Consider the following 27541-nt stretch of genomic DNA (forward strand, 5'->3'; position numbering starts at 1 on the left):
GTACGAAAATAAAGAAATAATGGTGAATTTGTACAATACATTATTCAGGCCGCAGAGCACTGTATACTTTAGGGAAAGGACATGAAAGCCATAGATGAAAGCTACAGCGAGGGTACAATGTAAATTCGTCAGGACTAGGAATAGAGAAAAATAAAAACAGCAAGTGCTGGAAATACTCTGACCTGGCAGAGCAAGGGTTAACATGAATGGTCGATTTCAGATATTCAACAGTGTTTTTCTTTTGTATTAGTTATAAATAGGGATTTTCTTAATAGTCATTCTTGGGATGTGGGATTCACTGATTAAACCAGAACTTATTGATAATCCTGAGTTGGTGATGCAACGGAGTGGCTTGCTAAGCCACTGCAGAGGACACTCGAGGGTCAACTATGTTGATGTGGGACTGGAGTCACTTACAGACCAGACTGGGTAAGAATAATAGGTCTTCCCCCTGAAGCATATTTGTGGACCAATTTTACCGCAATCTGATAGCTTAATGATCACTTTTCTGATACCAGCTTTTATTTTCAGATTCTAAAAGCTGAATTCCAATTTTCAGATTGCCATGTTTGATTTGAATTTACAATTTCTGCATTATTAGTCCAAGGCTCTGGATTACTAGGGGTGCGATTCTCCACTCCCGTGCCGGTTGGGAGAATCGCCTAGGCCGCCAAAATCTCCCGGGACTCCGGTCCAACGCCCTCCCGCGATTCTCCCAAGCGGCGGGAATGGCCCCGTCGAGTTCCGCGGGCAGCAGGCCGGAGACACCCAAAATGGCGATTCTCCGGCACCCCCGCAATTCTCAGGCCCGGATGGGCCGAGCGGCCGGGCCAAAACGGCGGGTTCCCTCCGGCGCCTTCCACACCTGGTTGCTGCCGTCGGGAACAGCGCAGGAACGCTGGGGGGGGCGGCCTGCGGGGGGGGGGGGGGGGAGAGGGGGGATCCTGCACCGGGGGGGTACCTCAAATGTGGGATTGCCCGCGATCGGTGCCCACCGATCGTCGGGCCGTCCTCTCTGAAGGAGGACCTCCTTCCTTCCGCGGCCCCGCAGGATCCGTCCGCCATCTTCTTGCGGGGCGGACTCGGAGAGGACGGCAGCCACGCATGCGCGGGTTTTTGCTGGCCAAACTGCGCATGCGCGGGTGACGCCAGTTATGCGGCGCCAGCCGCGTCATGTATGCGGCGCCGTCTTTACGCAGCGACAAGGCCTGGCGCGTGTAGATGACGTGGCCCCGCTCCTAGCCCATTATCGAGCCCTGAATCGGTTGGGATAGGGGCCTTTTCGCGCCGTCGTGAACCTCGACGGCGTTCACGACGGCGTGGGCACTTCGGCGCGGGAGTGGAGAATCCCAGGTCTACCATTTCTACCGGAGCAGAGAAGCCAAGATGTGGTTAAATAGAAGTTATTAAGAGTTTGGCAGAGTTAATACTGAAAATCATTTTTGGAAGGGGAGAATAATGAGTAGTCATCAATTTAACATGTCACTGAGTGACAACAGCGGTTAATAATATTTTTTCTTATGTAGAGAATTGTCGAACTTCAGAACACTTTCCAGTAGAAGCTTGACTGTAACAGGACTCGTGCATCTTTAGAGGGAAAATTGAATAAATAATGAACAGAAGAAATGCAGGGCTCTGGATAGAGAACAGAACAGTGGCAATAGTTTTGAATTATGTAAATATGGAACCAAAATAAACACCATGGGTCAAATGACCTTCTATTGATGACCTTGCATGTGGTCATACAATTTAAGATGTTGATTTACTTTTCGCTTGCCTCATCACACTCCAGTTTGTATGAAAAATGGCAGAAATGCTTTGTAATGGGATGATGCTGGAATAATTTCATATTTTATTTAGATGTTCAGTATAATGGTGCACGGGGAGCTGGAATTAATGCCCAAATGGGACAGCATTCTTCAATGACCCATCCAAAAGCTCCATGTAGATTTAGCGAGCTGGTGTTGCCTCGTCATTCTCACTTGCCAAAACATCACACACAAATTGGACTTCGGGAAAATTTTGTAAAACCTGATGTAAATACACCTGCAAGCAACAGTTCAGTACAGCCCAGCTATGTGGGTGTGCCAATTCCTCCTGTTCAAGAGAATACCTATCGCCACCCTGAGTGAGTAACTTTTAATTAAAAGTTAAAACAATATATTGAATTTCAATTTATATTCCATGATAAAATCAAAATCTAATTAATTTGCAATTCTCAGAATTCACTTGTTGCATTTTAGCTTGTTAAAATATCTTTGAATTAAAATCAAGCAAATAAATTAAATTCCAGTCCAGAAGTAGTAAATAATTGCAACAAGGGGCGGGATTCACCGACCCCCTCGCCGGGTTGGAGAATCGTCGGGGGGCAGCGTGAATCCCTCCCCCACCGGCTGACGAATTCTCCGGTGCCGGGGATTTGGCGGGGGCGGGAATTGCGCCGCGCCGGTCCCGCTGGCATCAGCCCCCCCGGCGATTCTCCGGCCCGCGATGGGCTGAGTGGCTGCCTGTTTTCGTCCAGTCCCGCCGACGTAAATTACAATAGGTACTTACTGGTGGGACCTGGCTCCGCAGGCGGCCTCCGGGGTCCTCGGTGGGGCACGGGGGGACCTGGCACCGGGAGGTGCCTCCACGGTGGCCAGGCCCACAATTGGAGCCCACCGACCTGCGAGCGGGCCTGTGCCGTGGGGGCACTCTATTCCTCCGCGTTGGCCGCCGTAACAGTCCGCGATGGCTGACGCGGAGATGAACCCCCCTGTGCATGCACTGGGATGATGCCAGCACACGCTGGCGCTCTCGCGAATGCGCCAACTCGCGCCAGCCAGCGGAGACCCTTCGGCACCGGTTGGCGTCCTGCCAAGCTCCTTCCGCGCCTCCCGGCGCTGCACAAACCACTCCGGCGCCGGCCTAGCCCCTGAAGGTGCAGAGGATTCCGCACCTTCGGGGCGGCCTGACGCCAGAGTGGTTCACGCCACTCCTTCGCCCCGGAGTTGCCCGCCCCGCTGGTTCGTGGAGAATCCCGCCCAAGGTTTGTACTTAATTCCCAAAAGCTACAATTACGCAACTTCTATTCTACAATTATTTGATAAATTCTTGTTTTCTAGAATTTTGATTCCACATTCAGGGAAGAGGAAACATTCAGACCTCTGTGAGAATGCCATGGATCAGATGTGGAACAATATTCAAAGTCAAGGAGGCAGCAGTAGGTATATTTGGGATGCAGTTTGAATTTTTAAATTTGAATTTGTCCATCGCTGAAAGTTTTTTTTAATGCAGTTTTTAGAAACTCTAGGATAAATTTTGTATAAAGTTATTTCTAACTTCTAAAAGAGTTGCTTTGTCTCTGGCAGTGAAATGACCAACACATGTAACTGATCAGAATCACCTATAGTCCCCTGAGGGAGCTAGCCATTATTGCTACAGTTGCATGTATTGTAAATGGACTAGGTCAAAGATTGCTTTAATAGTTAGAATAGAAAATCAAAGTACTTTTTAATAGGCGTGCAACTTTGAAATATTGGTCAAAGAGCCTTGGATGTGCTCGTACAAGGAAGGCAGAGAGCTAGCATGCAGTTACAGCAAGCAATGAGGAAAGCAAATTACATGATGACCTTAACTGCAAGGGAATTGGAGTATATGAATATGGAAATCTTGCTACAATTATATAGGCGTTTGTTGAGACCACACAATGGAGTATGGTGCTCAAATTTGCTTTCCATGGGACAATATAGTTGCATTGGAGAGGGTGCAGCAAATCTTCACTGGATTCGCTCCTGGGATAAGAGGAGTGTTCTATGATGAGAGACTGATTAAATTAGTCGGAGTTTCGAGGGATGTGCTGTGATCTTTGTGGTATTTTTAAAGGTTAGGCTTGCAGACCAGAAAGGTACAAACAAATTAGAGCTTTATCGGTTTACTCTGCAGGCTGTTAGGATAGACTGCCCATTTGCCTGTGTAAACGGCCGAGGACATCATCAACATGTCACGTGATCGGACTCTCAAAATGTCCTTGTTCCAATAGGAACAAAGTGAATACCCAACAATCTTGTTGATATGTGCAAGATTCTGAAGCGGCTTGAGAGGGTAGATGGTTGTTGTTTCTCCTGGCTGGTGAATATGAAACCCAGTACACAGCCTCTGACCATCTATGACTGAGGTGAGAAATTTGTTGACTCATTAGGTTGAGACTTTGGAATTCTCTACCTCAGAGGGTTGTGGGTGCTCCATTGTTGAGGATATTCAAAGCTGGTGTAGAGAGAGTTTTGTTCTCTCGGGAAATGAAGGGATTTGGGGTGCTGGCAGGTAACTGAAGATTAGCCATGGTTATATTGAATGTCTGGGCAGGATCAGGAGCCATGTTGTCTACTTCTGCTATTTCCTTTCCTCATGACACCAGTTTACAACCCGTGTACACCGACACAGCATGCATACATTGAGACCGACGCTGCCACAAGAAATCTGATAGAACAGACTTTTGGCATACAATGTTCCTGCTCCCTGGACTCCTCTGGAATAGCCCTGACCGAGCAACTCTCTTGTGACGGTATGGTGCACGGCCTTGTCAACATGAGGGAACAGTCCTTGCCACCACCAATCAGACGAGAAGTCGAGGATAGTGAGCACGAGGATGATGAGGAGGAGAAGGTGGAGGATGAGGGGAGGTTGCAACCTCTGGCAGCCCCTTTCTACTTGGGCTGTACGTGAAGAGCTAATTCCAGTGCGATACCAATCAACTGAACCCATTCATCAATAGTCCTGCACTCCTGCCTTCCTCATGGTATTGTCTTCTTCGGCCCAGTGCAAAAATTAAATCCTACATAAAATACAAGTTCTAGTCAAAACTTAAAAATTAAATCATGCCATATTGCATGAAAGTGGAGCAGAAGCTTTGTTTAAAAGTTAATTTGGAAAACCTGGTCTGGATTTCTGAATGCAAACCGCGAAGGGAAAGCATTATTAATAATAATAATCTTTATTACTGTCACAAGTAGGCTTACATTAACACTGCAATGAAGTTACTCTGAAAATCCCCCAGTCGCCACATTCCGGCACCTGAATTTACACTGAGGGTGAATTCAGAATGTCCAATTCACCTGGCAGTACGTCTTTCGGGACTTTTGGGAGGAAACCGGAGCACCCGGAGGAAACCCACACAGACATGGGAGAACGTTCAGACTCCACACAGACAGTGATCCAAGCCAGGAATCGAACCCAGGTCCCTGGGGCTCTGAAACAACAGTACTAACCTCTGTGCTACTGTGCCACCCTATGAGAGAAGATTTTAAAGTGTGTTTATGCAAGTAGAGTCAGGAAACTCTCATGTGGCAATCATCTTGGGGTTCTGGGCAGACATCCACAATATTCACTTGGAGTTCAGAGTGGAGAGTGTATTTGCCCATAGACATCTTGTATGCTGGACTTCCGGGTGCGGCGATGACCAGCTAAGTCGCACGTTTCGGCAGCTCCCGGTGGAACGGACTTTTTGGCTCTTAATAGGAGCCCCAACGGCAATTTTAATGGCTAAAAACACTGTGCGGTAAACCAGAAGGGAATCCCCCCTGGACACGGATGGAAAAAGGAGAGGAAAGTGGCCGGATTGCGGTGGATCCTTTAGAGCAGCGGCAAGGAAGGCAAGCAAAAACCAAGATGGCGTCGGAAGGTGGCAGTTTAATATGGGGCCCTGAACAACACGAGTTTTTGAAACGCTGCGTGGAAGAGCTTAAAAAGGAGATGAAGAAGGAGCAGTTGGCCCCGATATTACAGGCGATTGAAGGTCTAAAAGATGAGCAAAAGACCCAGGAGCGGGAGCTTCGGGTCGTGAAGGCAAAGGCTGCCGAGAACAAGGACGATATACAGGGCCTGGTGGTGAAGACGGAGATGCACGAGGCACACCATAAACGATGTGTGGAAAGGCTGGAGGTGCTGGAGAATAATGCGAGGAGGAAGAATTTAAGGATTCTTGGTCTTCTGAAGGTGCAGAAGGGGCGGACGGCGGGGCATATGTGAGCACGATGCTGCACTCGTTGATGGGATTGGAGGCCCCGACGGGTCCGCTGGAGGTGGAGGGAGCCTATCGAGTTATGGCGCGAAGACCGAGGGCTGGAGAAATTCCTCTAGCCATAGTGGTGAGATTCCTCCGTTTTAAGGACAGAGAGATGGTCATAAGATGGGCAAAGAAAACTCGGAGCAGCAGATGGGAGAACGCGGTGATCCGCGTATATCAAGACTGGAGTGCGGAGGTGGCGAGAAGGAGGGCGAGCTTTAATCGGGCCAAGGCGGTGCTTCATAAAAAGATCAAATTTGGAATGCCGCAGCCGGCAAGACTGTGGGTCACATATCAAGGGAAGCACCACTACTTTGAAACGGCGGATGAGGCGTGGACATTTATTGTTGAAGAGAAATTGGAATGAGTGGGTTATTAAAAAAGAACGTTTGAGACAAAGTGGTGGGGCGAATATGGGGGGCGAAGAGGGGGGAAAAAGGGGGGAGAGATGATTTTTATGTTGTTAATCCTGCGACCCGGTAGCTTTTCTCTCTTCCACAGGTTGTGGGGGAGGGAGGAAGGGAGGTGGAGGAGTTGGGGGCGTTGGCCATTGGGGGCGGGACCAAAAGGGAAGCGCGGGCTTTGTTCCCGCGCTATGATAATTATGGCGGGAATAGGGAAGCAGGAAGGAGGGGGCTTCGCACGGTGCGAGCCGAGGTCACGGGGGGAAGCCGAGGTCGGCCAGTTTGCTGACTTCTGGGAGCAACATGGGGGGTGTAACTACGCTAGTGGGGGATCTAGCGGGGGGGGGGAGGGGGTGGGAGGGGGGGATTTACTGGGTTGCTGCTGCTGGGGAGAAGGGGGAGCTGGTATGGGGTGGGGTGGGCGGGGCGGGGGGGCACCGCCTGCTGGGGACACAGCTGCGTGGGAACCGGGTGAGGAGCTGGGTAAAAGGGGATGGCTAATCGACAAGGGGGGGGGGGTAAAGAGCCCCCCAACCAGGCTGATCACGTGGAATGTGAGAGGGCTGAACGGGCCGATAAAGAGGGCACGGGTACTCGCACACCGAAAGAAACTTAAGGCAGATGTGGTTATGTTACAGGAGATGCATTTGAAACTGATAGACCAGGTTAGACTACGCAAAGGATGGGTGGGGCAGGTGTTTCATTCGGGGCTAGATGCGAAAAACAGGGGGGTGGCTATATTAGTGGGGAAGCGGGTAATGTTTGAGGCAAAGACCATAGTGGCGGATAGTGGGGGCAGATACGTGATGGTGAGTGGCAAATTACAGGGGGAGGCGGTGGTCTTAGTGAACGTATATGCCCCGAACTGGGATGATGCCAACTTTATGAGGCGCATGTTGGGACATATCCCGGACCTAGAGGTGGGGAAGTTGGTAATGGGTGGAGATTTTAACATGGTGCTGGAACCAGGACTGGACAGATCGAGGTCCAGGACTGGAAGGAGGCCGGCAGCAGCCAAGGTGCTGAAAGACTTTATGGAGCAGATGGGAGGAGTAGACCCATGGAGATTTAGTAGACCTAGGAGTAAGGAGTTTTCGTTTTTCTCCTATGTCCACAAAGTGTATTCGCGAATAGACTTTTTTGTTTTGGGAAGGGCGTTGATCCCGAAGGTGAAGGGGACGGAGTATATGGCTATAGCTATCTCGGATCACGCTCCACATTGGGTGGACTTGGAGATAGGGGAGGAAAAAGAACGGCGTCCACCCTGGAGAATGGACATGGGACTAATGTCGGATGAGGGGCTGTGTCTAAGGGTGAGGGGGTGTATTCAAAAGTACTTGGAACTCAATGATAATGGGGAGGTCCAGGTGGGAGTGGTCTGGGAGGCGCAAAAGGCAGTGGTTAGAGGGGAGCTGATATCAATCAGGGCACATAAAGGAAAGCAGGAGAGTAGGGAATGGGAGCGGTTGCTGCATGAACTTCTGAGGGTGGATAGGCAATATGCGGAGGCACCGGAGGAGGGACTGTACAGGGAAAGGCAAAGGCTACACGTAGAATTTGACTTGCTGACAACTTGCAGAGGCACAGTGGAGGAAGGCACAGGGTGTACAGTACGAATATGGGGAGAAGGCGAGCAGGTTGCTGGCCCACCAATTGAGGAAGACAGCTGAATACGAATATACGGAGGCTGCTAGGGGTAATGATGATGCCCCCACCAGAGGGGGAAGCGGAGATAGTGGTGGCGATGGATGCCGAGAAAGCATTTGATAGAGTGGAGTGGGATTATCTGTGGGAGGTGCTGAGGAGATTTGGTTTTGGAGATGAGTATGTTGGATGGGTGCAGCTGTTGTATAGGGCCCCAGTGGCGAGTGTGGTCACGAATGGACGGGGATCTGCATACTTTCGGCTCCATAGAGGGACAAGGCAGGGATGCCCTCTGTCCCCATTATTGTTTGCACTGGCGATTGAGCCCCTGGCAATAGCATTGAGGGGTTCCAAGAAGTGGAGGGGAGTACTTCGAGGAGGAGAAGAACACCGGGTATCTCTGTATGCGGATGATTTGTTGTTATATGTAGCGGACCCGGCGGAGGGGATGCCAGAGATAATGCGGACACTTCGGGAGTTTGGAGAATTCTCAGGATATAAACTGAACATGGGGAAAAGTGAGTTGTTTGTGGTGCATCCAGGGGAGCAGAGCAGAGAAATAGAGGACTTTCCGCTGAGGAAGGTAACAAGGGACTTTCGTTACTTGGGGATCCAGATAGCCAAGAATTGGGGTACATTGCATAGGTTAAATTTAACGCGATTGGTGGAACAAATGGAGGAGGACTTCAAGAGATGGGGCATGGTATCCCTGTCACTGGCAGGGAGGGTGCAGGCGGTTAAGATGGTAGTCCTCCCGAGATTCCTCTTTGTGTTTCAGTGCCTCCCGGTGGTGATCACGAAGGCTTTTTTCAAAAGGATCGAAAAGAGTATCATGAGTTTTGTGTGGGCCGGGAAGACCCCGAGAGTGAGGAAGGGATTCTTACAGCGTAGTAGGGATAGGGGGGGGGCTGGCACTACCGAGCCTAAGTGAGTACTACTGGGCCGCCAATATCTCAATGGTGAGTAAGTGGATGGGAGAAGAGGAGGGAGCGGCGTGGAAGAGATTGGAGAGGGCGTCCTGTAGGGGGACTAGCCTACAAGCTATGGTGACGGCCCGATTGCCGTTTTCACCGAAGAAATACACCACAAGCCCGGTGGTGGTGGCGACTTTGATAATTTGGGGACAGTGGAGACGGCATAGGGGAAAGACGGGAGCCTTGGTGGGGTCCCCGATAAGAAATAACCATAGGTTTGCCCCGGGGAGAATGGATGGGGGATTTGGAATATGGCAAAGAGCAGGAGTAACGCAACTGAAAGATCTGTTTGTGGATGGGGAGTTCGCAAGTCTGGGAGCGCTGACCGAGAAATATGGGTTGCCCCAAGGGAATGCATTCCGGTATATGCAACTGAGGGCTTTTGCGAGGCAACAGGTGAGGGAATTCCCGCAGCTCCCGACGCATGAGGTGCAGGACAGAGTGATCTCAAAGACCTGGGTGGGGGACGGTAAGGTGTCAGATATATATAGGGAAATGAGGGACGAGGGGGAGATTATGGTAGATGAGCTGAAAGGGAAATGGGAAGAAGAGCTGGGGGAGGAGATTGAGGAGGGGCTGTGGGCGGATGCCCTAAGTAGGGTAAACTCATCGTCCTCGTGTGCCAGGCTAAGCCTGATTCAATTTAAGGTGTTACACAGGGCTCATATGACTGGAGCACGGCTCAGTAAATTTTTTGGGGTAGCGGGTAGGTGTGCGAGATGCTCGAGAAGCCCAGCGAATCACACCCACATGTTCTGGTCATGTCCGGCACTACAGGGGTTCTGGGTGGGGGTGACAAAGGTGCTTTCGAAAGTAGTGGGGGTCCAGGTCGAACCAAGCTGGGGGTTGGCTATATTTGGGGTTGCACAAGAGCCGGGAGTGCAGGAGGCGAGAGAGGCCGATGTTTTGGCCTTTGCGTCCCTAGTAGCCCGGCGCAGGATACTGTTGATGTGGAAGGAAGCCAAGCCCCCGGGGGTGGAGACCTGGATAAATGACATGGCAGGGTTTATAAAGCTGGAACGGATTAAGTTCGTCCTAAGGGGATCGGCTCAAGGGTTCACCAGGTGGTGGCAACCGTTCGTCGAATACCTCACAGAAAGATAGAGGGAATGGAAAAGAAGAAGGCAGCAACAGCAGCCCAGGGGGGTGGGGGGGTGGGGGGGTGGGGGGGGGGGGGGGGAGGGAGGAACCAGAAGGACTCTCAGGGTTGTTAATATATATGTATAATATGTATAGGTCGTTGCTATAAATAATTGTATAATGGACTGTTAAATCATATTTTTGGAGAGTGTTTATCTGAGACAAGGCAGTTGCCATTTAGTTTTAGTTTTAGTTTTTGTTATATATTATTTATCCTTTGTTTATAAAACAGGTCATTGTTATTTATACTGTTATATTATTGTGTAAGGGATACACAATGTACTGTGATGGTTGACCAAAAATTTTCAATAAAATATTTTAAAAAAAGATGTACTTTATAATCCATATTCACCCTAAAATCTGTGTGTAATTATTAAACCGAGGGGGTGCGGGGGGAGTAAAGGCATATTGCATCATAATTGTTTAATAACTGTTTTTTTCTTGTTGTTGAAACTAATCAGTGGTCCTGTGACTCTGTTCCTCCAGTTTTTATAAAAATAAATAAAAGTTACGGTCTTTTGAGCCATTTCCATTCCTGGATCTTCCTGTCCAGTTATAACATCAACTGGGATTGTAACAGTTATACCTACAACTGACCATAGTCCATGAAGAGTGCTTAGGGGTGTAAAGCATGATCAAAACATTGTGAAATGAGAAAGAGGAACAAGAAAAAACAATGTTGGGGTTTTGCGCCTTACATCTAAGTGGGAAGTCAAAAGCCCTGCAACTGGTAAGAAAAGTGAGGCACAGAAATAGCAGACAAGTAAGATGAAAAGGGAGATGGCTAGACCACAGAGTAAAACCAGTAAGTGTGAGATATCAAATTGAGACATGATCAAATATGGCCTCAATACAGAGTTCTATCATCTTTAAATATATCTAGTGTGAACTCTGAAAATGGTGCTTTTCATAAATAGCTTCTGTTATCATTGTGTACTGCATTAATTTTCTTTAATGGGATCATTGCATGCATCTCTTAGTATTTGATTTGTCCATTTTTATTGAATCTTCTCGTGTAACTTTTTGAAGTTCAAACTGATGATCTGTGGTACACCCAGTGACTGCTCATTTTCATTTCATTGCATCTCTCTGTATAAACCAAATAAATTGGATGTATTTGGTTGTACTTTCAGTCTGGAGGTTTTGTATCCTACCTTTTTTTAACGCTCATTCATGGGATGTGGGAGTATTAGCCATCCCTTATTGCCCTTGAGGAGGTGGTGATGAGTCACCTTCGTGAACAGCTCCAGTCCATGTGGTGTAGGTACACCCACTGTGCTGTTAGGGAGGGAGTTTCAGATTGTCGATCCAGCGACAGTGAAGAAACAATGATATGTTTCCAAGTCAGGTTGGTGTGAGGTTTGGAGGGGAACTTCCAGGTGGATGCAGAATGATTTATCTTTTGTGGACTATTATTTTTGAGATATTAACTCCAAATAAAATATTCTCAAAAGGGACATGAATTTGCATATTCACATTTATTTTCTCAACAATAGATTCCAGAGACCACAGTATCAATATCAATAGTTATGATACTGACAGTCAGAATGGACTTTCTGTGGACTGGGGCTATCCATGTTTGAAATGGTATCCTTTTCAACCCAATCATTGGGCAACTTTGTATGACAGTAGTTACAATGAATTGTAAGTACCCATTATATATTTATTTTTGGCTTCCAATGTTTAAACATTTTTTTCACAAACTTTAAGTGGCAGAGATGGCCAAGCATCTTGCCCCAGACTTCATTTTAGTAATAATGTGAAGCTCTCGACATCACCATTATTACTGTGTAGAATTGATAGCAGCTTCTGGTACTGCACATACCCAGTAAAACAGAGAAATCCAGATGTTGCTGCTAGAGATGACCACTTCCACCACAGGTTGTGTTATTACAGGCTTTGCTGACAAAATCAACACAATCACTGATTTGGTAAGAATCAATTCACTCTGTGAAAAAACAAAATGTAAAATGTAAGTTTTGTTCAAATAATAGTAACTGTTTTTAATCGCTGAAAAAAGAAACATACTGTCAAAACGTTTTGTCTTGCACTCATCAGGCCAAATTCACAAGAATACCAATTGTAAAGGGAACAACATCTTATACCGCATGAGGATTGTGTGCTATTTGGTTGGCAAGTGGACTCTGATTGATAGAGGCATTGCTATGGAGAATGCACCAGGGAACAGTTAACTGCTAAACCTTTTGTTTAAATTCAAACCAGGCAGGTCAACCCTGGTCACGGCATGGGGAATGAAGCAGGGAATGGCTGTCCGCCAGCCAAGGTTTTGTTTAATGGAAAAAGGTGCAATGCATGGACTTGCTTCTTATGTCTGCAAAGGACAGAGTTGTATGTCGGAATATATGAAGCTTCAAACATGCATAAGGGAGTCACACTGAGGCCATAAACAGGTTCTTCCTGCTTACTGATGGAAATGGCTGTGCACAATTTTTAATTAATTTAGCTAAGATGTTAAAGCTTTTAAGACTAATGGCACATGAGACTCTCATACGTTGATTTATGTCTTTAATATAATGTTAACTGTACTTTAATAATTGGACTAAGGGCCAAAAAAAATCAGATTTTATTCGTATCACTTGTTATATATTAGATTTGAAAACTGGATCACAGTTCTAGGAGTTGCTGGAATCTCAATACCTGCTACAAAATGCTTTGAAAATATTCCACGTGTTTAATATAATTTTTGATTATTACACTATGGTTTATGATTAAGTTGATTAATTTATGCACATACAATTTAATATATATTGTGTTGCTGTTTTAATTAGACCTGCTCCAGGCTATCAAGTGGATGCGGACAAAGGATTTAATTTTTCACCTGCAGATGATTCATTTGTTTGTCAAAAGAAGAACCATTTTCAGGTCACAGTTCATATCGGTTTGATTGGATGTCCAAAATATGTCAAAACACCTCTAGGACTTAAGCCAGTTGAAATGTTCTTCTTGAAAGTTTTGGGAGTAAAGGCAAGTTTCAAAATTAGATTTGCTTCTGCAGTTTCACTTCCATATTTAAATAATTCATATGCAAGCCTCTAAAATATAAAGCTTATCACCAATCATAGCACAAGTGTACAGTGGGAAAGATATTAGAAATTAGACGTTGTTTAATTTTACATCTCAATCTTTTATTTATAGTAAACCTTTGCCAAATTATTTTAAGATTGAAGTTGGTTTTATTGGGAAGTATTCATGTAAGTAATGCACTGGAGGGGGAAAAAAACATACACCAGATTTAAAATGGAAAACAATGCAATCTTGGCACTTTGTGTACTCACTATTACTCAAGCCTTCATTTCAAAGTAAACACTTTTTTCCTTTTCAAGGCCATGTCACTAAAGGGTTGTGCTGACCTAAATCCCTTCAGCACCATTTTTAATTATTCTAATTGTCAGATTCAAATTCCGACTTTGATATATTACCAGTAAACAAAATTAAAATGGCAGCGGTAATAACAAAATGGATTGTTTGCTAACCATAGTCATTGGATAGTTAAGGTTCTTCCTGCTTACTGCTACTTGAGCTGTTGTGTCCTCTGCAAGAGCAGTTTATCCAGTGCTATCCGCCGTGAATTTTCCCCATTGCCTAGCGGAATTTTCCTCATCAGAAAATCATTGAGTTTATAAATTATAATTGAAGTAGCTCTATGATGTTTTCATACTATATTAAATTTCCTCTTCTTACCAGAGAATCCTAGAGCACAGAATCCTGCCTGTTGTGCCTATGCTGGTTCTCTGAAAGAGCTAACCAAATAGTTCCACACCCCTGTTCTTTCCACATAGCCCTGCAGATTTATCCACTTCAAGTTGACAGTCCCCATTTGAAAGCTATCATTAAATCTGCTTTCATTAATCTTTCAAGCAGTGCATTCCAGGACATTTCTTGTGCCTTCTGCCATTGGGAACAGTCTTTTCCTTATTTACTCTATCAAAACACTTCATGATTTTCAATCAGATTTTCCCTTGGGCTCTAAAGAGAACAATGCTGGTTTCTCTAGTCTTGCCATGTGACGGAAGCTTGTCAGCAATGGTACCATTCTTGTAAATCATCTCTGCTTCCTTTCTGAAGCCTTGATAACCTTCCTTAAGTGTGCTCTGAATTGCGCACACTACGTTAGCTGAGGCCTATCCAGTATTTTGATCATGACTTGTTTATATTAATTAACTGCAAATATGTTCTTTTTTAAAAAAATGTTAAATAAATTTAGAGTACCCAATTATTTATTTTTCCAATTAAGCTGCAATTTAGCGTGGCCAATCCACCTCCCCTGCACCTCTTTGGGTTGTGGGGGTAATACTCATGAAGACACGGGGAAAATGTGCAAACTTCACATGGACAGTAACCCGGGTCCTCAGTGCCATGAGGCAGCAGTACTAACCACTGTGCCACCCCCACTGCTAAAATGTTCTTTGTGGAAAAACACATATAAATAGTGGAGAAGAAGTGAAGTTATATTTCATAATCTGATGCGCGATCAATTACACTCAAGACAAAGTGATTTCATAACTGAAGGCTTTAATCTACTAGAACTTGTTCCCCAGCAGCTTCAGTACAGAAAGTGAAGGCTGCTGTGACGGCACCATCTCTTATACGCCGCCTGTCAGGGCGGAGCTACGTAACAACAGCCAATGGTAGACTCCTGGGTCTAACCAATGGTCATCAGCCTCTTAGGTACCGCAATACCTGGTACTACCACATTCACCCCCTGTTAAAAAAGAGTCCGGCGGGGGTGGAGGCCAGTGGTAACAGGCGCCTTTAACATGGTATGATCAGGTATGGAGGTACCGTGCAGTCGAGGATATTTACAACAGTTAAAGTCACAGCGAAGCAATCAGTCGATCGGGTGGCCTGGTCGTCCTTCTGGAGCGTCTGGGCTTCGATGGTGATTCTGGTGGGGGTCCCGGTGGTTGCGGCTCCGGGAGCGTGGTTTCGGCCTCCCTGGCAGCTTCGTCACCCCTAGGCGGCGCTGTTGGGGCAAACGTTTGACACAAAGGGGGGGCGCCTGTAGGAGGCGTCGGTGGGTGGGCGGGCCAAGGCAGGAGTGGCGGGAGTACTGACCCCTCCCACTGCTGTGGGGGGGGTGGGGTGGGGGTGAGGGTAATGGTTCGGGAGCGCGTGGGGTTCCGATGGGCGGCAAGTCCCGAAGGGAGACTGTATCTTGCTGGCCGTCAGGGAACACCACGTAGGCGTACTGGGGGTTAGCGTGCAGCAGGTGGACCCTCTCGACCAACGGGTCCGACTTGTGCGCCCTCACGTGCTTCTGAAGCAGGATGGGTCCGGGTGTCGCTAGCCAGGTTGGGAGCGAGGTCCCGGAGGAGGACTTCCTGGGGAAAACAAGGAGACGTTCATGAGGTGTCTGATTTGTGATTGTACAGAGCAGCGACCGGATGGCATGGAGGGCCATCGGGAGGACATCTTGCCAGCGGGAGACTGGGAGATTCCTAGACCGTAGGGCCAGTAGAACAGTCTTCCAGACCGTTCCGTTCTCCCTCTCCAACTGTCCGTTTCCCCGGGTGTTGTAACTGGTTGTCCTGCTCGAGGCGATGCCCTTGCTGAGCAGGAATTGACGCAGTTCGTCGCTCATAAAGGAGGACCCCCTATCACTGTGTATGTACGCGGGGAAACCGAACAGTGTAAAGATACCCTGGAGGGCCTTGATGACGGTGGTTGTGGTCATGTCTGGGCAGGGGATGGCGAATGGGAACCGGGAGTACTCGTCAATCACGTTCAGGAAATACGTGTTGCGGTCGGTGGAGGGGAGGGGGCCTTTGAAATCCATGCTGAGGCGCTCAAAGGAACGGGAAGCCTTTATCAGGTTCGCCCTCTCTGGCCGGTAGAAGTGCGGTTTGCACTCCGCGCAGATTTGGCAGTCCCTGGTGACTGTCCTGACCTCCTCGATGGAGTAGGGCAGGTGGCGGGTCTTGATGAAGTGGAAAAAACGAGTGACCCCCGGGTGGCAGAGGTCCTTGTGGAGGGCTCGGAGGCGGTCCACTTGTGCAGTGGCACAAGTGCCGCGGGACAGGGCATCAGGAGGCTCGTTTAGCTTCCTCGGACGGTAAAAGATCTCGTAGTTGAAGTTGGAGAGTTCTATCCCCCACCGCAAGATCTTGTCGTTTTTAATCTTGCCCCGCTGTGCATTATTGAATATGAAGGCAACCGACCGTTGGTCAGTGAGGAGAGTGAATCTCCTGCCGGCCAGGTAATGCCTCCAGTGTCGCACAGCTTCTACTATGGCTTGTGCCTCTTTTTCGACCGAGGAATGGCGAATTTCAGAAGCATGGAGGGTACGGGAGAAGAAAGCCACGGGCCTGCCCGCTTGGTTGAGGGTGGCCGCCAGGGCTACGTCGGACGCATCGCTCTCGACTTGGAAGGGGAGGGACTCGTCGATGGCGTGCATCGTGGCCTTTGCAATGTCTGCTTTGATGCGGCTGAAGGCCTGGCGGGCCTCCGTCGACAGGGGGAAGGTTGTGGACTGGATATGGGGTCGGGCTTTGTCTGCGTAGTTGGGGACCCACTGCGCGTAATAGCTGAAAAACCCGAGGCAGCGCTTCAGGGCCTTGGGGCAGTGAGGGAGGGGAAACTCCATAAGGGGGCGCATGCGTTCGGGGTCGGGGCCTATAATTCCATTTCGCACTATGTAGCCTAGAATGGCTAGACGGTCGGTGCTGAACACGCATTTATCCTCATTGTATGTCAGGTTAAGGATTTTCGCGGTCTGGAGGAATTTGCGGAGGTTGGTGTCGTGGTCCTGCTGGTCATGGCCGCAGATGGTGACGTTATCCAGATACGGGAACGTTGCTCGTAAGCTGTCTGTGCGGAGTCTGCACATCCTCCCCGTGTGTGCGTGGGTTTCCTCCGGGTGCTCCGGTTTCCTCCCACAGTCCAAAGATGTGCGGGTTAGGTGGATTGGCCATGATAAATTGCCCTTAGTGTCCAAAATTGCCCTTAGTATTGGGTGGGGTTACTGGGTTGTGGGGATAGGGTGGAGATGTGGACCTTGGGTGGGGTGCTCTTTCCAAGAGCCGGTGCAGACTCGATGGGCCGAATGGCCTCCTTCTGCACTGTAAATTCTATGATTCTATGATTCTATAAGCCGTACCGGTCAACCATTCGGTCCATCTCTCGCTGGAAGACCGAGACCCCATTAGTGACACCAAAGGGAACCCTTAAAAATTGATAGAGCCGCCCATCTGCTTCGAAGGCAGTGTACTTGCGGTCACTATTACGGAGGGGTAGTTGGTGGTAGGTGGACTTGAGGTCCACCTTAGAGAAGACCTTGTATTGTGCGATCTTGTTTCCCAGGTCGGCTGTACGGGGGAGAGGGTACGCGTCCAGCTGGGTAAACCTGTTGATGGTCTGGCTGTAGTCAATGACCATCCTATGCTTCTCCCCGGTCTTTACCACCACTACTTGAGCTCTCCAGGGACTGTTGCTCGCTTTGATGACCCCTTCCCCCAGCAGCCTTTGGACCTCTGACCTGATGAAGGTCTGGTCCTGGGCACTGTATCGCCTGCTCCTGGTGGCGACAGATTTGCAATCCGGGGTTACGTTCGCAAACAGGGAAGGCGGGTCGACCTTAAGGGTCGCGAGGCCGCAGACAGTAAGGGGAGGTATAGGGCCGCCGAATTTAAAGGTCAGGCTTTGCAAGTGGCATTAGAAGTCCAGTCCCAGGAGGGTAGCCGCGCAGAGGTGCGGCAGGACATACAGGCGGAAATTGTTGAATTTCCTGCCTTGGACAGTGAGGTTCGCTAGGCAGAACCCCTTTATCTCCACCGAGTGTGACCCGGAGGCCAGGGAGATCCTTTGGTTTACAGGGTGGGTTACAAGTGAACAGCGCCTTACCGTGTCGGGGTGAACAAAGCTTTCCGTGCTCCCAGAGTCAATCAGGCAAGACGTCTCGTGGCCGTTGATGAAGACCGCCGTTGTAGCCGTTGCGAGTGTCCGTGGTCGACTTTGGTCCAGTGTCACCGAGGCCAGGTGAAGCATTTGCGAGTTCTGATCGGGCAGCGTGTAGTCGGCCGAGCTGGGGTCCTGGGGCCCCATCCAAGATGGCGTCACCCATGGGTCGCACATGGTGTCCGGGGATTAACAAGATGGCAGGGGGATGGACAAAATGGCGGTGCCCACCCGTCCAGCGTGGTGTCCGGGGGGTAAGATGGCCGTGCCCGGGCCCTAGGATAGGGGGGGTGGCGGTGAGCGCTGGCCGGCCGGGGCCTGAAGGGGGGGTTGCCGCGGCGGTCCGGAGTTGCTGGAGGCCGCGGCCACGGCGCGGGCCTGGCAGACCCCCACAAAGTGCCCCTTCTTGCCGCACCCTATGCAGGTGGCAGTGCGGGCCGGGCAGCGTGGGCAGGGATGATTCGCCTGCCCGCAGAAGAAACAGCGGGGCCCGGCGGCGTTAGCGGGCCGTCTCGTAGCACAGGCTTGCGGGGTCAGGGGGAAGGTCTGTGGGGCTGCCGCTGTGGGGTGCCACGCAGCCCATGGGGCCGCCGCGCGGTCGGGCGCATAGGACTGCGCGTTTTTGTAGGCAACGTCCATGGACCCTGCCAGGGCCCGTGCCTCTCTAAGTGCCAGGGTGTCCCTTTCTAGGAGTATTCGGCAGATATCTGAGGAGCCCATACCTGCTACGAAAGCATCCCTGATTAAAAGTTCCATGTGCTCGCTCCCCGAAACTAGCGGGCAGCCACAGTTTCGGCCCAGCACCAGTAACGCCCGGTAGAAATCTTCCAACGATTCCCCGGGGCTTTGCCGACTCGTAGCAAGCAGGTGACGTGCGTAGACCTGATTTACAGGGCGGATATAATGTCCTTCCAACAGTTCGATCGCGGCATCATAGTTCTCCGTCTCCTCGATAAGGGTGTAGATCCCAGGGCTGACCCTTGAGCGCAGGAGATGCATTTTCTGTCCTTCTGAGGGGGTGCCTCCGGCCATCTCCAGGTAGCCTTTAAAGCACGCCAGCCAGTGTTTAAATATTGCAGCCAAGTTCTCCGCGTGGGGGCTGAGTTGAAGGCCTCCGGTTTGATTCAGAGATCCATCCCTCCAGCTTAAATCTAGTAGATTAAATTGATGCACCATCAATTACACTCAAGACGAAGTGATTTCATAACTGAAGGCTTTAATCTACTAGAACTTGTTCCCCAGCAGCTTCGGTACAGAAAGTGAAGGCTGCTGGGACGGCACCATCTCTTATACTCCGCCTGTCAGGGCGGAGCTACGTAACAACAGCCAATGGTAGACTCCTGAGTCATCAGCCTCTTAGGTACCGCAATACCTGGTACTACCACATAATCTAATCTAATCTAAACCGAATTTGATCTATTAATATCGTCATAATCGTTAGATTGCCACTCAGCCCATATTTTTCTATGCCTTGACTCTGCTCTGCCTTTCTCGCTGTGTCTTCCGAGTCCAGCTTCTTCAGAAATGTAAAGTATAGAGGTCCATGAAGAGCTTCATCGCAGTACTGGTGTATCAAAGGGAAGATGATCCCCACCTCCCTTTTTAAAATTATTCTTTCATGGACATCGCTTGCAAGGCCAGCATTTGTCACCCTCTCTAATTGCCTTTGAATGGAGTGGCTTGCTTGGCCATTTCACAGGGCAGTTAAGAATCACCCACTTTCCTGTGGATCTGGAGTCTCACATGGGCCAGATCAGGTGAGGATGGCAGATTTCCTTCCCTAAAGGACATTGATGAACTGGATGGATTTTTATGACCATTGATGATGATTGTCATGGCCACCATTCACCATAATTTCAATTCCATATTTTATTAAGTAAATTTAAATTCCACCAGCAGCATTAGGCTGAGTCTCTGCATTACTAGTCCAGGGACACGAGCACTATGCCACAATCTCACTGCCTACATTTTATGGAAACTAGTGCCATAAACTAAGCTTAATTAGTCAGTGTGTATACATGCAGGGGTGATCCGACCCCCACACCAGAGACTCCCCTCCTGATACTAGAGACTTCCCTTTCCCTTCCAACACCAGAGACCCAGAGCAGCAGTTGTAATTTCACAGGAAGGCTTTAAACCCCATCAGTTCCTTTGATTTGCAAGGCTTCTATTCACTTCAAAGAGCAATAACTGTTAGTAGGCTGTAAATTGACAGCCAGATGTCATGCTTCAATGGATCTCCAGTAACCTGCTGTGAAACTTTACAAACATCTAGCTATGATTGACGGCTCAGACTACATCAAAAGCAGTTAAGTGCTTTGTGCTCAGGAAAAGAGTAGGTAAAAGCACTTCGCTCCGAGATGTTTATATTCTAGGGACAGGCGAGTGAAACAGCAGGGATTTTTTTTCGCTGATCAGCCTGGGGGGATCTTTAGCTTCTGAAGGGGGGGTCTCTGTTATGAGGGGTACTCTGTTATAGGGGGGGGTCTTTGTTATGGTGGGGCATCTGTTGGGGGTCTCTGATATGAAGAGGGACCTCTGGTGTGGGGGATCTGATGGGGACTGGATTTGCATTGTTGGGGGGGGGGGGGCTCTGATGGACTCTAGAGGCACTTACCTTAAATACTTACCTCCTTGGTCCATCGCAAGGCCCACCATAAAAGGGCTATGCTGGCAAATACTTGCACCAACCCACATCTGCTTGAATCCCGACTCAGAGGGCCGGAGCATCACGGAGGAATGGAGAATCTGATATCCAGCTGGTTAATAGGAATGCAAATAGGTCATTTTGAACCATTTGCACCCCCCCTCCCGCTAGCGTGGGGCATGAACCTTGATGCCGCTGCCTGCAGGGGGCCGGAGCATCAGAAATGGGCGCCAAATTCATTTCTTCCCCAACGCTGGATTCTCCGCCGGATCGGGAACGCTGCTGCCGACGGTGGGCGGCAGGGAATCCAGCCCATAACCCAACTTGAACCTCCACAGGGTCCCAACTATGTTCTCTCTTTCAACAAACTTTTTTCTTTCAATCTATGTTCAACTTTAAACTGTATCCGTAATTGTAGCATTTTGTCACATTCCTTTTGTGAACACTTGGAATAACAAGATGTATTTCAGCAAAATCATTATCTTCAGACACCACTTCCTCATTGGCATTTTTTGTGTTTTCTCCTTACTTACTTTGTTTTGTTTTCAGCAACGTTTTTCTGTGGTTAGTAACTGCATAATATTTTCTTTCATCATTGCGATTAAAGTATGGTAGTATTGAAACTTACCTTTACACACAGGTTGAGGCCACGAATCAGGTGATCACCATCGAACAATCTCAGTCAGACCGGAGCAAGAAGCCTTTCAATCCAGTCAGGTAAATTGATTGACAGTAGGTCTTTTTTTTTAAAGGAGATGTAAGATATCTGGCGGAATCTTACCATATTTTTTCAAAGCGTTGGTTCTGGTGAGAATATCGGTAAGAATGCTTCCGACGCCAATGGCAAGAAAACTCACTGAATATTGAGCCTCTTTAACAAAATTATTTCCCACATGATTCGCGCCAAGCTCATGGCGGCTTGCCCCGAGAAAAATTAATCTCTGTGAAAAGCATATCTTTTAAATACCTCCCAAGCACTCCCCTGAATTGCTCCAAGTCCAATCATGGCCTGGCAGCCAGGAAGACAGCACCAAGAGGCGTGACATCCTCTAACCACGATCACTCAGACATCCATCAAGTAATGTCACCACCCCTGCCTGGGAGACAGTGGCCGTGATAGTGAGTACCAGTTTGCTCCATAAGGGTACGTGGTAACTCCATAAGAGTGCAAAAGATACCACTCCCTTAATGTTCAGATCATGCGCATTATGTAACAGTGGCAACAGTGCTAGAAGAAGATGAATTACCTGACTTCCGCTGCACCTCTCCACAAACCTATCACATCTCCATGGTGAGCTCTAACCCATCCATCTCACAGTTCCCAACACTTGTCATGGCACTACCCCCCAGCCACAGTAAATAATTTGAACTCACCTCCCACACATTCCAACCTTCATCGCCATCTGACTGGGCAACTCTCACCTTCACTCTGCCAGTCTGTCTCATTGCAGGACAAACTCAAGCACAGCTGGCATGAGCGGGCACAGCCTGCTAGAGCCATGCCTGAGCTGAGATGCCTCATTCCCTATGTGGAGACTGGCAGGTGAGAAGCAGGACTGCACCTGTGTAGAGGGTGAGGTGAGGGCAGCCATGGTTCAAGCCACAAGTGAGTTAACGTTCTCCCATCAGTCTGCTCCTGTGATGCGCCAATGCCATCTCACTTCCCTTGCAGATAAATCAATTGACCAGCCCAGACCATCCATGCGCCCTCTGGAGACCACAGACCAGTACAGCTCCGAGGGAGTTATCTCAGAGACGAGCATCGAGGGGGCACCACAGCTGTCACCCGCACCCTCCACCAGCACAGATACTCGCACCTCAGTGGGATTAACTAGCAGGCAGGCTTCTGGGTCACTCACTGGTGTTCACCTGACAGCTGAAGATCCATAACAGGCAGAGGAAGACATGTCCCAGGGATCCTGCACTCAGAGAGATGCTGGAGCCCAGGACTTTGCAGAGCCCTTGGCCGATGACGCGCCCCTGGGTCTGGTCATCCCAGAGCTCATTGTACCGAGTCTCTGCGGGTGGTTGGGGCTTCCGCACTGGCATCATCAGCCACCTCCTGAGTGGGTACCCTTTGTCCCCGAGGAGTCATACTTCCAACCACTGCTCACTATCAAAAATGGCAAGGACTGCAAGATTTAACTTATGGATGCTCCCCAAGAAACAGGAACACCCCTGCATAATGCGCATTGTGTGGTCACAGATGATCTGAACATTGAGGGAGTGGTATCCTTTGCAGTTAACAAATGCTGCCCATGGCATCATGGGGAACACAGAACCACGTGGATGCAGTTGATGATACCCTGCACCTGACTGTGAAAGACCGCAATTGCCATGTAGCTCTGAAACAAGCCGCTGGCATAGAAGTTCAGAGCAGCGGTAATTTTCAGGGCTGCAGGCAATGGCTGACCTCCCAACCCATGTGGTGCCATGCGGTGCCAACCCATGTGGTGCCAACCCATGTGGTGCCAACTCTTGAGAGAAAATGCTGGAAAATCTCAGCAGATCTGGCAGAATCTGTAGGGAGAGAAAAGAGCTAACGCTTCGAGTCCAGATGACCCTTTGTCAGCCCAAAGTGGCAACTCTTGCACCACCTGGCACAGATGGTCCATCGTCACCCAGGAAAGATGCAGCCTATTCTGGCACTGGACCCCTAACATCTGGCGGTGGGAAATTTGACTCCAGAATACCCATGACTGGTAGTGTCTTCTCCGAGGCTCCACTATCTGTGGCCTTGCTCCTGGAAGAACAAGGGGCCCTGCCTCCTCCTCCTCTGCAGGGCGCAGTTCCTGGCCGCGTGCAGCAGCATGTCGCTGTTGCTCGTTGATCGCAATCATTAGAATTGGCAAATCAACTTGCTCCATGATTCTCCAGAATCATAAGCTGAAAGGAAGAGAACATCAAAGTGAGTGATCAGGATTCCTGACAATGCCTTGACCCTCAGCCCTTACAGGACCTGGGACATCACCCATGTACAATCCCCTATGTGAGCACCTTTCCACTAAACCTCATTCCCTCCCATGTCACACAATAGTCACCCCCACAGTCTTCCCTCAAATCCACCTGAATGAAGAGCTTTGACCTTTAAGAGCCTCAATGACCCATGTGCCCCCCCACCCCCAGTCAGGAGTTCGGGCAATTGAGTGCATTCATTGGACCAGCGCTGCCCCCTGTCATCCCTTGAATGGGCTGACTGATGAGAGACTTCACCATAACGCTTTGCAATGGGGGACGCATCTTTGTCACCTCTCTGATATGTAGACATGAGCATGAGCCTTGGAGTTCAAAGCAACTACACTTCCAACTATTTAAATGCTGCAAGGCTGAGGTCCAATCCTGATCGCAAAGGGACCAAATGTAACAGGCAGCAGGACTTATTAAAGACAGGGGGTGTTGGGTGAGCTCTGTTGCCTCACTGCGCCGAAGCTCCAGGTTCAATCGCGGCTCTGGGTCACTGTCCGTGGGGAGTTTGCACATTCTCCCAGTGTTTGCGTGGGTTTTGCCCCCACAACCCAAAGATGTGCAGGCTAGGTGGATTAGCCACGCTAAATTGCCCCTTAATTGGAAAAATGAATTGGGTACTCTACATTTATTTTTTTTAAAAGACAGGGGGTGTACTGAGCCACTTCGAGGTTCACTCCCATCGGGAGTGGGCTGGGTGAATCAGAAAATGGTTTGCGCCCGGTGCAAACCTCAATTTTTGTCTCTCCCGCTATTCAACCGGCTAGCCCCGATTCATGCCGGGCGCAACAATCGCGCCTACAAATTCAGTTCTGTAGCCATTTCCTCTACTGAGTGTTTTAGCTGTATCAATGGACCCTTTTTGCACTACTTTTTCTTAATCTCCCCAGTTCTTTCCCACCCTCTATTTAAAATGTGAACAATTTTAAATCAAAAACATCACCTGAGAAAAGGTTAAATAGATGCAACATTGGGATGGCGGAAAACCAATGGAGATCAGATAGACACATAGTGGTGCAAAGTAGAAATAGATACATTGAAACCCCATCTTCACATGGTAATGAACTTGTTGGTGTCAACATGCTTTTAAGTATCAGAAATGTTGAAGAGACAGGAAATTATTTAATTTGGGTTGAGCACAATGGTTCCATATGTGCAACCAATAAATGTAAGAATACATTGAAACTACGGTTACAGCATTGGTACAAAGAGGTTTTCACTTCACTTTGAAGCTGGAGTAGCCCAAATAATTCTGGAATTAGGATATGATTTTGCAGAGACCCCGGCTCTAGTGCCATGCGAAAGGAGGGGAACATTTCAAACAAATCTATAATTAATTTAAATGTTTCAAGATTTCAGCCCAATCTATTAAAATATAACTGCTGAGAGGAACTCTAATGTGTGGAATTTTTATCTGGGTAGATTTGAAGCTCTACAAGTTACTGTTAAAGTAGCATTTTAGGTCAAATGGCTATAAATTATCTCATGTTTTACATCCAATGTTTCATGGGTTAGACTGAATTCAGTGTTTTTCTTTCAAGGATTGATTTGCCAGGAGACCAAACCACAAAAATCACTTTAGGAAGATTGCACTTTGATGAAACAACAGCAAATAACATGAGGAAAAAAGGCAAACCTAATCCTGATCAAAGGTATATATGATCCATATGTAACAAAATAGATAGTTGTAGCAAAACAGGTACAGCATGGATATGTTATTTGACACCTTACATTAATCACAACATTTAAAAAAAGAATCCAAACAAAATATTAACTCATTATTTTTCAGATCCTGATAAACCTGCTGTGGAATACATATGATTTTTAGAAAAGGGTTCACTCAGAACGTGTCATAATATACACCAGTATATCATGGTGCAGACACACTGATGGACACACAGTGGGACCAATCAACACACACAACACCACAGCCAATCACCAGTGAGAGCACACGCACTATAAAGACAGGGGGCATCAGAGTTCCCGCTCATTCGAGTTGCAGCTAGCTAGGAGGACAGAGCTCACAGCCTGCAACACAGACATTCACCATGTGCTGAGTGCATCGACTGGTTAGGACAAGGAAAAGGTCTTTAGTTAAAGCTAGTATTGTATTAATCCACAGTCTGAGTATGTTTAAACAGTTCATGATTCAATAAAATAGTGCTGCACTATTTCAAGTGTTGGTGACCTGTATGTGATCCAGAACACCCAACACATCAGAACGGTCATTGTCAACAATGAATGATGGTTGCTTTAATAGGATTCTCTCCTTTCTTTAGATACTTTATGCTTGTAGTTGGCTTATATGCTGCCAGCCAAAACCAGAATTATTTATTAGCTGCTCATACATCTGAAAGAATAATTGTGCGGGTAAGTATATTGAAATTCAGTTGCATTTAAGAAAACAATTTAAAATATATTTGAAAATATTCTTACAGTTAAACCTTAAAGTGGATCGCAAAGATATCACAAGATCACGTGAAGCAGAAACATAAGGCAAGGTTTCGCGCTTATAGTGCTGGCTCAGCACCCCACCGGGACAACTCTCTCCTCACCGCCCTTCCCCCGCCCCCAATGGAGTTCCCCAGTGTTTCTGCCCTTGGTAGTGCCGCCCTTGTACTGCCAGGGGGCATGTCCCTCTCCCCCCGCTCCCGTCGGAGCTATACTTAACTTTGCACTCCCGGTGGGTTCCCCTCGACTGCTTCACATTCTTAACTATTTGTTGTGAATCTCACCAGTGTGAGGGGGGAACTTTTTGTGCTCATGGCAGATGTGGCCACTAAATTGCCATAATAACCAAACAATAACCGCTGTCAAAATCTTTCAAAATATCATTTCTATTGCTTCATCATATTTTTCCCTTCGAACGCATGAACGTGTGTTTTTTAAAATAGTAATATTTGTGCCTGATAGTAGCTGATGGTCCAACTCAACACTGTGTGGTATTTGTCCGGATTTGTTTCACTGCTTAATGTAATTAGCAGTGAATTTAGTCGGGCAGTATGGTCGGCACGGGCTTGGAGGGCCGAAGGACCTGTTCCTGTGCTGTACATTTCTTTGTTCTTTGTTCTTTGTAATGGAAGGATGTCACTTCCGCATGTTATGATCTCTTATCTTCAGATGTTACTGTTGCTGTGAGTTTGGTACTAATATTATAAGTAACGTTATCAATAAGTTACATATAAATGATATGTAGTAAACAAATGTTTTCTGACGTCTGCTTTATGAATCAGCCAGTTATTGTGACGGCTGTTACACAGGAGCACTGTAAAGTCCATTTTAAAAACACCAACATCTGTCAGGACAAACACTGTTAGGGGAAGAATGATTATCTGTTATCAAAAGCTGTACAAAATTGTTTTTCTAAGCCATCAGAGTTATATCATATCTAAAATGTCCAGTCAGGAATTTGAGGTAACCATTTTCGCCTTGATTTCTTAGGCTTCAAATCCTAGTCAGTTTGAAAATGACCGTGAAGCAACATGGCAAAGAGGGCAAACTGCTAACACAATTGTCTGCCATGGTCAAGTGGGAATCAACACGGATACTCCGGATGAGGCATTGGTTGTGTGTGGCAATGTGAAGGTAATGGGTGCAGTCATGCATCCATCTGACAGACGAGCCAAAGAGAACATCCATGAGGTGAGTATTTCTAACGCCTATACTGTGTACAAAGAGTCCAAGATTTTTCTTGTCAGCACAATTATCAGTTATATCCCCCCCCCGATCTACCTCAGTGAAGTGTTTGAGGTGAGTACTTACATTTCTTTGGCATATTTCAGTTGGCATATACTTCTGTGCACAAGTGAGC

At 48.0% G+C, this 27541-nt stretch overlaps 1 protein-coding gene across 1 annotated transcript in view; it reads left to right on the forward strand.

Annotated features, from left to right (window-relative positions):
- The window catches only part of myrfl (myelin regulatory factor like), a 97744-nt gene that overhangs the window by 23819 nt on the left and 46384 nt on the right, over positions 1-27541 (forward strand). The window contains exons 4-11 of the mRNA XM_072485093.1: positions 1861-2128; positions 3105-3202; positions 11702-11849; positions 12995-13190; positions 21407-21483; positions 25272-25382; positions 26010-26100; positions 27172-27372. Of these exons, the coding sequence (XP_072341194.1) occupies positions 1861-2128; positions 3105-3202; positions 11702-11849; positions 12995-13190; positions 21407-21483; positions 25272-25382; positions 26010-26100; positions 27172-27372 (1190 nt within the window). The remainder of the gene's footprint in view (positions 1-1860; positions 2129-3104; positions 3203-11701; positions 11850-12994; positions 13191-21406; positions 21484-25271; positions 25383-26009; positions 26101-27171; positions 27373-27541) is intronic.

This window comes from Scyliorhinus torazame, chromosome 19 (assembly GCF_047496885.1).
Source record: "Scyliorhinus torazame isolate Kashiwa2021f chromosome 19, sScyTor2.1, whole genome shotgun sequence".
Lineage (NCBI taxonomy): Eukaryota > Metazoa > Chordata > Chondrichthyes > Carcharhiniformes > Scyliorhinidae > Scyliorhinus > Scyliorhinus torazame.